General features: G+C 44.1%; 1 protein-coding gene across 15 annotated transcripts in view; it reads right to left on the bottom strand.

Moving 5' to 3' along the window:
* Window positions 1-13,935, bottom strand: part of PPFIBP1 (PPFIA binding protein 1) — a 117,385-nt gene that overhangs the window by 6,923 nt on the left and 96,527 nt on the right. For 7 of the 15 annotated variants that reach the window (XM_052789194.1, XM_052789197.1, XM_052789199.1 and 4 more), the window contains 9 exons: window positions 13,164-13,224; window positions 12,014-12,052; window positions 10,657-10,828; window positions 9,130-9,162; window positions 6,693-6,834; window positions 6,284-6,412; window positions 5,462-5,612; window positions 4,114-4,225; window positions 3,876-3,964 (listed from right to left, as the gene is read on the bottom strand). In XM_052789194.1, the coding sequence (XP_052645154.1) occupies window positions 3,876-3,964; window positions 4,114-4,225; window positions 5,462-5,612; window positions 6,284-6,412; window positions 6,693-6,834; window positions 9,130-9,162; window positions 10,657-10,828; window positions 12,014-12,052; window positions 13,164-13,224 (928 nt within the window). Of the gene's footprint in view, window positions 1-3,875; window positions 3,965-4,113; window positions 4,226-5,461; window positions 5,613-6,283; window positions 6,413-6,692; window positions 6,835-9,129; window positions 9,163-10,656; window positions 10,832-12,013; window positions 12,053-13,163; window positions 13,225-13,935 lie in introns of all 15 variants that reach the window. The other 8 variants (XM_052789200.1, XM_052789207.1, XM_052789205.1 and 5 more) reach the window with 4 other exon arrangements.

Genomic DNA, 13,935 nt, shown 5'->3' with positions numbered 1-13,935 from the left:
AAAATCTTCCCGTGTTACACTGTACTAGCTCCTGAGCGATGTTCTTCACATAGGCTACAGAGCTTAGTACAAGAAACCTGGGATAACAAGGAGGGGAGAGGGTGAGATGACACATCCTCAGCGATCTGATTACAGCCAGGACACTTTTCCAAACACAGTGCATCAGACTCACCTGGCATTCGCATTTAATCCTGCCAAAAGTTTTAGTACCACAAATGTCCAGCTAAAAGTTTAGCTGAAAACAATAAATTACCCTGAAAATTGAGGCATTCTGTATGGTTAGAATGAAAAAAAAGAGGGAAGGAGAAAAATACAATGTTGTGTCAGGTTGGTCTCCCACAACAGCAAATGCTAAATGTTTTTTAAAATGCTTGTCACAAGTGATGGAATGATGGAAAGGGTGACCATACCCAGGCTGCGGAGGGGCTCACCATCACTTTGTAGCTCCTACCTTGTGCAGGCACCCGCTACGGTTTGGGGGAAGGAGGGCAGGTTGGCCAGGAGCACCAGTTCCCCCTCACGTGTGCCGAAGGAGCACGCTGGATACACAGGCAGCCTGCAGCTTGGCTCTGTGACAAGGCACCGCGAGGCAACCTGGCCGTGCACTTTACACCGCACCATTTTCAGCGTGGGATAAGCCACTTCTCACACATTGCAGGGCAAGAGCCTGCAAAGGCATGGCCACACGCCTCCCTGCAACGCATCAGTGATTCTAACAAAAGCAGCGGGTTCTCCCTCCAAAAGCTCAATCCTGGCCACGTCTAGCCCCAGAAATTTAGCATTTCAAACCCCAAATAATCAGATTCTCCCTGATTTAGGGAGCCCAGCCATGAAAAGCTTGGAAGGAGGACTGTGTGACAGGCCCAGCTAGACTTCCCAGCTCGCTTGCTGCTGCTGTCGCTCCAGAGGAGTGCTACGAAAGAAAAACCTCCCCTGCACTGCAACTATGGTCACATGCTGCGGGACTTGCACTCCTGCTAAAGTAGGCTCTTCAGTTGTAATTCAGTCCTAACTGTGCCATTAAGTGTCTCAAAGTCCAATTCTCTGCTGGTGCAAGTTGGCTGACTTAGATAAATTGATGCGTCCTTGTGCCAGGGTTAACATGGCTTAATATGTTTTAGTATTACTTATGTGTTATGAATACTGGACTCTATTTTGTCAGAACATTTATGACTAGATTCTTTGCTTACCCAAACATTTCATTGCGTTCGGCTAACCTTATGATGAATCTAAGAGTAGAGTTTCTATGTCATGGTTTGCTATTTTATTCATTATAAAATAACAAATATTTGCTATTATTTATTTTGAGTCAGGGTAACTTCACGAGATTTTTAAAAGTATTACTTTCATACTTTGCACACAGTTGTATTTAGTTGGTCGTTTACACTGAATCTGTTGTTATAATTTGATGGTTAAACTCTGTCTAAAAATATCCCTAGTGATCTACAATTAAAGGGAAGTGACAGGAAGAATACCTATTTAAAAGGCAAAGCTCCTGCTACACATCCTTTCTCTGCCCACCTCTCACTTTTCTTTCTTTTTTCAATACAAAAAAGACTGACTGTTGAATAATACAAGTTCCCTTACATTACAGCCTATGCTGCGTCTTATCTGCATTCAATTCTCATCCAGTTAATACAGTGGTAGCAAAGTCTCTCAACACAAGATCAAGCTCAATGGAGCTTACCGGCATCAGATCTCCAAGGCTTAAGAACCAGAAGAAAGAAACTGCCTCCTACTTTTATATTAATGTCTGAACTCAAAAGAACTGAAGGAAACAAACACCAAACCCCACTTACACAAGCAGTGAGTATTTAACATTTGACCGAAATGGAGTCAACAGCAAAGTCATGCCAGGTAGCCGAGGCATGTCAGTTCTGGGCAACGGCTGCAGTTCCTCAGCAGCGCTGTGCTTGTCTTACAGGAGGAGAGTTAGGTGGATCAACCCTAGGCTTTCTCCTGGTGCAATTGTAAAGCCTATACAAAATACATGCAAATACGGCATAAAAAGGTAACTTTTACTCTGCCCATGGCACGGCTCATGAGAGAACAGGAGTGTGATCGATTTGCTCTTTGTTATACAGAAGGAATTAATATTAGCGATGCTTAGTTTGCATTTTTGTCTCCAGAGAAGAACAAAGGTCTTATCTCATCTTACCCGAGACCTTACACAAAGGAAACCTGCTGGGTTGACTTCACCTGACCAGCAGTAAAGTGGGGAGCTGACGCTGGCGCTAAGCATTTTGAAATACATTATGCAAAAGCTGTTAAATGTAGCCTGTTTTCAAACAAGTTGGCTCTTAAAACTGCAATTTTCTTCAAAGGAAATTGCCTGGGTTTTCTTCACCCAAGCATCCACATGAATAGGTAAGCACACCGAATGTTTGCTCACTGAAGAAAAAAATTCCACCTATTTCTATTAATTAATAACAACCTGAACATCAAAGGCCCAGCTGCATGAACTGTGACCACAGAATTTGCACACTTTTGTGGACTTAAAAATGCTGCCTGAGCACATCGGTGTCATGCACAACTGTTAAGCACAAGATTGCCCATTTCTCACGCATGACTCTGGGCTCTTGCTTATTATGTTTGCTCTTCCACCTTAAGATAGTATCTTTAAAGCTGGAAAAAAAATAGGAAATACTTGCAGGTGAGTAGTAGTATCAGGCCTTCTGTCTTCTATAGGTTACAGCTATTAGCATTAGCTTAACACAGGACACCCACTACGGTTTCAAGGGGTTCTTTAAACACTGCAGTGAAGCACACAGACAAATATGGCATTCCGGCAGATCCTTTTAGCAGTAGCGATGCCTCTGACACTAACCTCCCTCAGCCTTCTCCCTACAAGCACCCAGAAAATTTGAAGACCTGATTTATGAGCCATTCAACAGCTTTGAAATTATCGTCAGGAAGTCCAATGGGACACACAAGATGTTTAGCTGTTGGAGAGAAGTCTGTACTTTTGGTACATTGCATGTGCATAGGTGTAGCCTCTACGATGCTGCAAAAGCGAGTCGGGGTAAGCTCCAACGTTAGCTTCCTTTCAGTAGATTTAGTCATCTGGGGCAAAACTCACAGGCAGAGACAGCGACCATGTGGCACTTCTACGTTCCTCTCTAAAACTTCTAACGCAAGCCCAGAGTAATGCACACGTGGTCTGCCGGCTTCCAGGCAGGCACCGACTTTCTGCTCTAGGAAGCTACAAGCCAGATCACCGCGATCCAGCTCTCTGGCTCTTTGCAGCCACCGGACCCCCCCAAGATGCCCGTCTGGTCCTGCTCTCCCCGGACAGACAGAATGGCTGTCTGAGACCCGAGAGCTGCCCAAGCAGCCGCAGAGCCCCTTGGGCACCCCGCTTGTGGGGCCAGCCGGGATTTGGCCAGTGGGAGGGCGGAGGGGAAGAGAGGTAGCAATGGCGGTGCCTCCTCCCCAGCCGCAGCCAGCTGTCTCTTGGGGCCAGCTGCTGCCTGCACCCCTCTTCCCCCCACGTATAGCAGGGGCAAGGAGTGCGTTTGGGGCTGGGGCTGCTGCCGGGAAAGGCTTGGGGGCAGCTGAGAGGAGGTGAACGTGGGAAGGGGAGGAGGCTGTTCGCAGAAGTGCATGGTAGGACACGGCTGCTTGTGCTGTGGGGTGCAAAAAAGGTTGCTGTCACTGGCAAATTGACCCAAAGGGAGCAGGAGGGACAGGGAGGCTGGGATTGAGAGGTTGGAGGGTGTTACGTGCATTTAATATCTAAGCATAGTGAAAGCAGGTCTCTCTCTAGTCTCACCTGGTCTTTACTGAGCTATCTGGAGGTATGCCAGCGTGCATTAAAGTGGGGAGAAACCAAGAACATGAAAAAGATGTCAGGAAAAGAAAAGCCATTGACTCACCACGCTCATGTAATGGAGCATTCGGCCATCCACCTTTCCTTCATCAAACTGGGTCTTATACTGGGGGAGGCCAATGTCATCCAGCCACCCTAAGGCAGAGACAGACACTCGTGTTAGTGTGGTAGCCAAGTTACCTAGGACCAGTTAGTGTTCTTCCCATATTCTTTGAGCCCCAAATTAGCCATGATTAGGAACCCCTACCTAAAGTTACTGCTTCAGTATGTAATAAAAATCTTACTGGTAACCCAGTGGTAATCCAGTTTTCCATGATTGTTTTCCTCTTCAGATCCGAGTGCCTGCAGAGCAAGCTGAAGCTTCTTCCGATGCAATGGGTGCTTTATCCCAAGCTCCTGTGAAAGGAATGAAAGCAGCAAACCTAGAGACGATACTGTATTTTATTTCTCCCTCTGCTGAATTACAAATGGCTTCAGAGTCACACTGTACACAGCACTTGCTGGTGACCTGGCAGGTGTATTTTCTATTTGCTGAATATCAGCATCATTTTAGCACATGTTCAGCACTAGGGAAAGATCCACTCACTGTGGTGGATTAATTTCAAAACGTGGTGGATTCCAAAGTGTATGAAAATGCCAGCCAAAATATTCTCATACCAGGTTAAAAATATCCCACAATATAAACCATGTTAGCATTCAGAAAAATACTTGATGGGATTACTTCCTTCCCTCCCACTTAGGCAGGTAAGGTTAAAAGAATTATTTAGTTAAGAGCATACAAAGGTCCCAGGAATTACTGAAATTTAATAACGCTTTCAAATGCATAACACCTTCCCCAATTTAGGTGCAAGTGCAGCCATTCCAGGATCTCTTCAATCCCCTATACAATTTCACCAGTGCTTGCTAGTTAATGATACCTCTGATAACACTATTACAAGCCACTATGTTCATATGATACTTTTATTATTCCAATTGTAGTATAACCACAACTTTGAATCAGCTTACTGCCTAATTGAGAAAATGAGCTTACTATTTGGTGAGGAGAGGGATTTTTTAAAAGCTGAAAATTCAAATGTTAGCGAATACTGTGGGTTCAAAGTATAAACTGAATCAACTTTTTTCTGTTTCTAGTTTTAGAAAAAAGACAAAAAATTAATGATTTAAGACAAAGAGACTGATCACCCTGTGTGTAACAAGTCCTCACTCCTCTTCGTGTAAACTGGGCAGAAAATACCATCAGACCAAATGAGCAGCTTTTTACACCCTTCTCACACAGGCATAAAAAGTGTACCATATATGAGTGCTAATGAATCAGGGCTACAAACCCATGATAATGAGGCACTCTCGCATGCATATTTTTAGAAGGTGGCATAGCTGATTAATATGTCCATGCTTAATGAAGTTAAATCACATATTTATAATTACTAGTTTCATTACGGAGCATTAAATTTCCGTGAAACTTCAACTAAAAAGAAATGGATTTGGCATCACTGCAGATGACAATATTTTAAACACTCATCTTGTTTATGTTTTTATTTTTACTGGGTGCACCTCACAGACATGGCTTACATGCACAGAAATAGCAGGTTTTTTGTACGTTTAACTGAAAGCAGCGTTTCCAGTGTTTCTCACCTTTTCCAGATCCTGCTGAGAAGCCTGCAGAAGTGTTTGCCCGGAGAGTATCCAGTGTTTGCCATTACTTATGTATGAGCCTAGCCCTTGGTCCTGGAGCCAGCTGCAAACCTGCTCCTTTGTCCACTTTGCAAATGGCATGTCCAGCTCACTACAGATTTTACCAAAGAAAGACTGATAAATCCTGTGCCTCAAATCGCCTGTTCTTATACATAACAATAAAACCAAAACCTAAGCCTAATTTATGAGTATTTTGTGGAAGTTGGGACAATCGCCGGGGGAGAACATGCATCATGGTCGGCTGTTAGGTAAGCCTCGCGAGGAAGAGGGTGCCTCTACTTCTGAACTGTTAGCACCACGAAGTGCTGATTGCGGCCGATCTCCTGCGCCTATCATAATAAACTCGGTCTATGAATGCTACTGAGAGCCGCCTCTGCCACCTAGCGTGGCTAAAACTCTGAAGTGAGACCATAATGTTTCACTTCAGCCTTTAATGCCCAGAAGCGCGGCAGGAAACGCACCAGAGGAATGTCCGCCGCTGCCACGTGAAGGCTCACGCCTTGCTTCACGCGGCCCCACAGCTGCAGCCCTGTGAAGCCATGACCAAGGAAGGCTCCGCTCAGCAGCAGGACCCCACGACCCAACCAACCTCAGCCCTGCAAAGACCATCGCTCAAAGGAGGAAACGGCCTGGATCCACAGGTTTCCCTTTGCCAGGAGAGGGGACGTTTCATTTCTGCACTGCGCTTCTCCTTTGGACCCCGTGCTCGACCAGAGCTACCAGGAAGGCAAGCACCAGCACACTCAGCACCACTCGTCTTACTTGTGAGACTGCCCCAGGTCTCGAGACCAGCCCAGTCGTGGCCCAGCAGTTGCTCTTGTCCCTCCTCTTTTGAACTCCGTCTCGGACATGTCATCTGGGTTGAAGGTGGTAGACTGACTTCTTTTAAGTCTAGTTTAAAGGAAGAAAGCATATTCACATTTGGCTAAGGAAAAGGCATGCTGCTACTACTGCAACCAACACAGGCAAGATCGCCTACAGGGTTTGTAGCTCTTCTTCTGCCTGCCACTAACCTACCGTTAGCTCTCTCAAATGCCACCCTGGCTCCTGGTCTTGAGACAGAAAACCATGGAGCCACGCGTTGGAGGGGGAAAAAGGGAAGATGTGTTCCCAGCAAACCCCCGTGCAAGCCCCAGCTCTGGAGAACGGTCATTTTGTATCTTTTACTTACTTTCCAAATAACTTCTTGATCCCCCTGGCCTTTTTCTTGGAATCCGGAGAAGGTGGTGTCATCTGTAGACTATCCGTTTCTTTTGGGCGAGGGGGCAAGCCAGCCAGATCCAAGTGATCTGCAGATCCCTTCTCTGTTTCAGCTATTAGAAAACAAAAGCCCCATCAAGAACCCACTTGTGCAGGACTGTACAGACACACTCCTGAACTTGGGAAGGACTCTTGGTAAAATTATTGAGAGCCACCGTGTTAAGAAAATGGGGCAGAGAGGGATGGGAAAATCCAGGAGAGACAACACATGTTGCTCCTTCATGGGCCTGACTGGGAACACTCCAATGCAATGAATGCTCTACGCCAGTTAAGTGCCTTGCATGCAAGGTGGGCGAAAAACACCTCGTGAATCAATCAGTGAATTAAATCCCAAGTTTACTGTTCTGTGGGGATTGCTCCTACAGTCCTTTCACAGACAGAGCCAAGGCACATGGATGCCCAGAAACAATTCAGTGCACAGGCAGGGAACCAAAAGAGGAGTCCCCAAAGCACAGAAAAATAAATAATTTCCCTGCAGGCATCTTTCCTAATAACCCACAGTATTCCGTAAGTTCCCCATCCAGGAAGTTCCAGCAACAAATAACTCCTGCCCCAGGAGCAGGAGGGCCCTCTTCCCCTCGCTTCTGCAAATTGTGGAACATTTTGTTCCTCTGCAGAGGAACACCATGGAGTTTAGGCTCTGTCTGAACTAGATCTTCTGAGCGATGCACAAAGCATCTCTGATTAGAGACCCTGAACATTACCACCCACTCTAAAAGCATTGAATCTTTGATCTGTAGGTGTTGTTTTCTATGACAACAAACCTGAGGGCTCCTGTCCCCAAAAGGGAAGTTGTCACAAAAGCTAAACTAACAAAGAAGAAAACTATTTTAAGATCATTTAAAAAGAAAACTAAAAGAATTGCAATATCTACTAGACTACGTAAGCAGAGATGTGCCAGCAAGTGCCAGATAGCTGAATAAAACTACCACATGGAGTTTACGCCACTTACTTGCTGGGGAACAGTGTCAGCATGAGCCTGTTCAGATGAAGCAACCATGGCAAGGCAGCCTGCAGCAGGCTGACAGTCAGGCCTGTAACCACTTTTACCATCTTTTAACATGGCTGTGTAATTAGATGACCATCATTTGTTTTTGAAATTGACTCTCAGAGTTCCAGGAGAAAAGCAAACAAGTTAGGTAAATCAAGGTAGAGCATATATTGCTGGGACATATGGTCTCAAGTCACAGAGTTAATGCTGAGGTGGCCACAATGTGCCACAAACAGCAACAAACCGCAGGCTTTGCCAGCCTATCTTTCTGCCGGGCAAAGTTTAAATGATTCAGCCAGAATACACCTGAACATGTCCCATTTTCCATCGATACCTTAGATGTTAAACCTTGCAGTGAAGCAACAAGGTCACGTAAAAGATTATTTCCAGGCACTTTGGTTTGACCGCTATCAAATATGGGGATCCTGCCAGTGAGAGACAACACTAATGTCAAACCAGGCTTTTGTGGTTGTGGTTTTTGCTTTACTTGTATAAGAAAAAGTGCTAGCTTAGAAAAAACACATTTAAAGAGCATTCTAGAGAGAGAATACCAGGACAAGGTTGGGTGCATTAGTAGCAGAGATTTGCGGGTATTGCAACATTTGCTCCTTGTACCTCACTCCCTTTCATGCACTGACACAACCCCATAAAACAGCCAACATTTAAGGGGCCGCAGAGGAAACCGAGAGGGCCCAGAGCACTTTGTCAGCGAGGGGCACACCGGGTGGCTGTACAACCACCCCAGCTGACACAGCTCTGCTTGCTAAGGCAAGACCCTGCAGGTCTTACCTGCCCTTGCCAGAACTACCCAGGGAACACTCACAACACAAGACTGGTTTTTACTACACAAATAGCTCCATCCCCATCTGCCCCGATTATTTCTCATTTGTTTATTATATAATAAACTACATCTTAGAAGAGGAATTACGTATCCTTCCCCCCAGAACTCCCCTAAGTGAATGCCTGGGAAATATACCTCATTCCCTGCTTTGCCACCCTTTAAGCTCTTCTAGGGACTCCAGGACAGATGACAGCACAAAGGTGCGTCCAGTATTTAAACATCACTGCTGCTCACCTGCTACCTCAGTCTGTGGGTAACTTTGTGCCCAAAGTTACGGCAAAGGACTCTGCAAATTAACCCGCAATCTCTCTCATTAGTAGCAGTTACTGAGAAATGGTGCAGCTGACTTTCAGCAGAGGGCAGATGTTACATGAAAACTCCTTTTAGTGATGGACAAAAGTTTTGATGCAGAGCTCTGGTGTCTAGTTCTTGTTTGAAAAGTGTGTGGCCATAACCAGCTGTTAGCAGCAGTCACAACACAGCGCTGGTACAGGCAGACATGCAGGATTACTATACCTAAAGTAGGTGCACTTGCACTTCGACTGCGATCTTCAGATATCCAAACAACGCACATAACCACACGCAGCACAACGGGAAAGAACACGCAGAGGGACAAGGTAAAACACAGTTCAAAACTTACATCAGCAAAATACAAGACAAAAGGAGGGAGGTACATGAGACACATGCGCCACACGCAATGCTGAATTCACACAGAGATTGGGATTACCAATTCACTGTTAATCCCCCTCTCACAAAAAAGAAATGCAGTAGAGGTCTGTGGTGGAGAGGGTAAAACAACACCACAGTCACTTTGGTGCAGGGAGGTCACTTGCTCCATGACACTTTGGACAAGTGACTCAGGTAGGCTCCCATGAGGTGGCAATATCTGGACACCAGCTTTACAGATGGAAGCACTGAAATCTGGGTAACAAAATAACTTACTCAAATTCACAGGACCCTGATCTAGATGGCCCATCTTCCAGTCCTTTAAGACAGCCACAAGTACTCCACTTTGTTGGACAAATTAATTTCAGGATGAAACAAGTGATTACACAAAAGCACACATGAAATAAACCAAAGCAAAGAGTCTAACCCTCAGAATAGACTGTACATCTATTCCAAGTAAGCTAGCAAGTTCCCACGCTGGATGTCACAGGCAAATATGGGCAATGTATAATAAATGTGTAGGTATGTTACTTCTTTTGAACAAAAGTCTAAAATTATCTTTGAGTAAGTAAGAACAGGAGACTCTTCTGCTCAACAAAGCAGAAGCTATCCCCCTTCAGGCTTCTGAAAGATAGAGCTAAATTCCTAAATCTTGTGCAAGAGAAAGCCAAAAACTTTAGATGAATGGCAGTAGATCTGATGCACAGACATCACGTGATGCTTGAACTGGAACAGTGGAAAGACCACTATAGCAGAGCAGTGAATGCAAGTAGGATTTCAGTTGGTGGCAACAGCGACTTCTGCATTAAGCAGAACATTTTGTTTATTTCTCTGTCACGTGCAAATGTAATCAAATGACAATACCAAAATAACCCCCCCTCCATTACACGTCCAAAAATCAACATGAGCTTGAATAACATGTCAATCCTGTTCCTGTTGTCACCATCTCTTTTGCTAGGCTGCTTAAATACACATAAAATAAAGAGGAAGACTGAGTGCTGCTGCCTCGTTTTTGTACATCTGAAAATCTTAGGAAAGATAAACTGAGGATGGAGCCAGGGGGAAACAAAGCCCACAAATCCCATGTGTGAACTATGGCCAGACAGCTAGCATTTCAAAACAGCAGCAATCCACTACAAGGTCCCAGGGGAGATATCACAGCAGAGGTTGAAACAGGTCAAATACTTCATTACATCAGTGAGGTTTTTTTCTGGGTTTTTTTGGTGCTGTTTGATATTTTCCAAACATTCTACTGAGAGAAGTGCCACCAAGTCACAGTGAGACTAAGGCTGGCCTTCCTACTTCTTAAGACAGCTACAGCTGTTGTTAAGACCCTTCAAAATGCACAGAGTCTGCATGCAGGTGCGTCATACCTACCCAGATTGGGGGCACTTGCAGTCCTCTTGTTATTTTTTATCTTGAAAAAGCCTCGTCCAAACGAAGATCTGGCTTTACGGGTACCAAAACTATCCTCATCGCCTGTGCCACCATGAGAAGGAGACTTTGGAGGGAGGGTTGCAAAATTATTACCTTCCACAGGAGGTTTAACCTGCTGAAGTTAGGGGAATAAAGATTCAGTATCAGGGAATTGCAAAAGGCCTTTTGAGAGAGACTGCAAAGTGCAGACAATCTGGAGAGTCCCTCTCATTTGTTACTACAAGAAAACAGAATGTAAAAGCCATAAAGGAAAACATAAACAAGATCTTCATTTGAATACGTTCAGGATGCAGGATTACTAGCACTACCTTCTAAGAGTAACATGTCTTCTCTAAGATGTTTCTCAGTTTCTGCAAGGCTGGCTTACAGGTATGGAAAAGGTAAAAATACAGTCCTGGAAGGCTTTGAACTTTTCCAGCTTTCCAGGGTTTCTGTCTCCCCCACTGGTAGCTGTAGGGGCAGTGGGAAGCAAAGAGAGAGATGGGACCCCCACAGTATATCGGTTCTCTGCCAAGTGTCAGACAGCTCTTTTTTGTCTATCACTGCTCTGCAATTTCAGAATTAATGGATTAATTGACTATGTCCACTGCCAAAGCTGAGAGGAAATTAAATACCAAGCGAGAAGAATAAATGTCAGGACTGACATCAGACACACCAGTTAACCAATTTAAAGCAGTAGTTTTAACCTTGCCGGTTGTTTCACTGTCTCTTTAAAAGAAGAAGGAAGCAAACCCATTCACAATCCAAATATGATCTTTGGCTTTTGCTGAATTGATACAGCGTTCACCTTACAACTGGTATCTGAGGTATGTTGTCCCTGCTCAGGTCTTCCTATAGGTAATAATTGTTGCATGCAAACTATGGCCATACAGTACCGCAGGGTAACTGTTCTGCAATGACAGTCTTTTTAGGAACACAGTTGCTACTCACATTTGGAAAGCCAAAGGTTTTTAAAGAGACACTAATCAAAGGTAATTACAGAGTCAGTAAAATACTTAATGGTTAGCTTTGCTAATTATCTAGTGGTAGAATATGTGGGGGAAACATTAGCTTAGATGGCAACCTTCTGCTCAACCAGACTGAAACATAATCCATGTGCAAGAAGACAAGAACGTGCGAGACACTATAAGCCTGACGCTGAAGTGATGGTGACAACCATCACATATACTCCTCGCTATTTTGTCTGCAGGTCTCCTATTCCCCCTCTGGAACTGCATGTCGCAATTTCACACAACTGAGCCTTTCAACACCCGCTCACTGTCTGTGTTTCTCCATGTACACGCACGAGTGCGCACACACACGTTACCTCTGTTGGCTTCTGTGCAGAGTCTCTGTCCTGTTTGGGAAGATTAAGAAAGACATTTAACAAGTCATGGTTTATAGCCAGCATTCAATTCATTATGGTTACCCTGAGTTAAATTCTGACTGAAACACCCTTCCCTGCCTATTTTTTCTCCCCCAAAATAAATCTCTTCAGAGCTGTATTTCACACAGATTAATTCCTGCTTTCTTTGAGGTCAGTGAGCTGACATGACAATACAGTTGCTTTGGTTTACTTTGTAAAAGATTAGCTGTGTACATAATTAGTGACATGCAGTCTGTTAAGGCACTAATTGGCACAGCTGGCTGAGGGGACCCAAAACAGGAATCAGACATGGTAGAAGCCAAATAGGTAAAAACATCCACAGCCTCCACTCCTTGGCTGTCCAAATAAACAACAAAAAAAAACCCCTAACCAATGAACTCTAGCTCTCATCATCAAGTTCTGGTTACATTTTCAGTTCTGTCAACATCCCTCCTGAGCTGTAAGGCACAGCTCAGCAGCTTGGGTATTGGGGAACTCAGCTTTTAGGAGCTTAGGCTGTCAAAAAAGAGCACAGGAATTGCCCTGATTTGGTGATATTGTTAGAGCCTAGCTGCTTTTGGTCGCTTCAGAAGAGACCTGAACTGAAGCTATCACCAGACATACAAAGGCTCAGTACTTTGTTCCCGACCACCTAAAACATATAGTCACCCCAGACTGTATTTTATAATGCATAAATTACGTGGCCTTCCAAAATTCTTCACCTTAAACACGGGTAGGAAGTGGTAGTGGGACTTTCTTCTTGTCTTAAATCAGAAAAGCATATCAGCTAAAAAAACCCCACCTCATTATCTGAGGAAAAACACAGCAAGAGATTCTCAAGTAAACACCTCATGCAAAAAAAAAAAAAAAAAAAGCAAAAAAAAAAAAAAGCACCTGTGTTTTCAAGGACAGATTTTCTCCTTTAATAAAATCTGGAAGATGTCACATGTATGTGACCATAGCTAACACATGACATGAGCAGCCCTACTCTGACTCAGAATTTCTCAGAAGGCGGCAACAGAGCGTCCACAGGGTCACTGCTGCAACAGAGACGTCACCCCTATTTCTAAGGGGATGGGAGGAAGTAAGAGACTAAACCAACCGCTTCGGATGTCTCTTTTCTCAAACTGCTCAGACTGCTGGACTTCTGCAGAGAGGAAGTTCTGAAACAACGACATAAAAAAACCAAGCCAAGTTACTGGAATTAAATTTGCTGAGATAAACACACTCTCAGGAATCAGCTTGAAAGGAAGCATTAAAATACATGATGAGATATACTAAAAACAAAGACATTTTGAATTAAGGCAACTAATGCACTAATCAGAGCCCACGCAATTTGATGAGATACTGTAAAAACCTCCACATCGTAATTACTGCTGCTAATGCCTCAGTGACATGATGCCTACCTTTGGGTATTTTTGGCTTCTTATTTAATGTTATATTTTCAGAAGCACAACCAGAAGTTACACAGGCAAAGGAAGTGATATAAACAAAAGCTATGAAACCCAGTATTTTTAGCAACAGGCTTCTGACTAATTTAATCCTTAAAGAAGCCAAGCATATTAAGTCAAGCATGCATGTTTTAGTATTTTATCTTCAGTTCCATTTTCCATTTCAGATCAGATATCCCCCAACTTCTGGTGGGATTTACAGTCTAGAACACTTAAGTCTGGTTGAAAAGAAAGTTACCATTAAAGTTTTTCCCACAACCAGGTATAAATTAAGAGTAACTTCACTGAATTTTACAAAGTTACCTATCTTTATACCAACATAAGGGGAGTAGAATTTGGCTTTGGGAATATTCTCGTGGCGCTAAGTCACTCAAAATAGAAACAGCTGCTGAACCTCACACTGTGCACCAGACAAACCCTGTT

Source organism: Harpia harpyja, chromosome 6 (assembly GCF_026419915.1).
Source record: "Harpia harpyja isolate bHarHar1 chromosome 6, bHarHar1 primary haplotype, whole genome shotgun sequence".
NCBI classification, from domain to species: Eukaryota; Metazoa; Chordata; class Aves; order Accipitriformes; family Accipitridae; genus Harpia; species Harpia harpyja.
The sequence above is the reverse complement of the archived record's forward strand: the minus strand, read 5'-3'. Positions and strand labels throughout refer to the sequence as shown.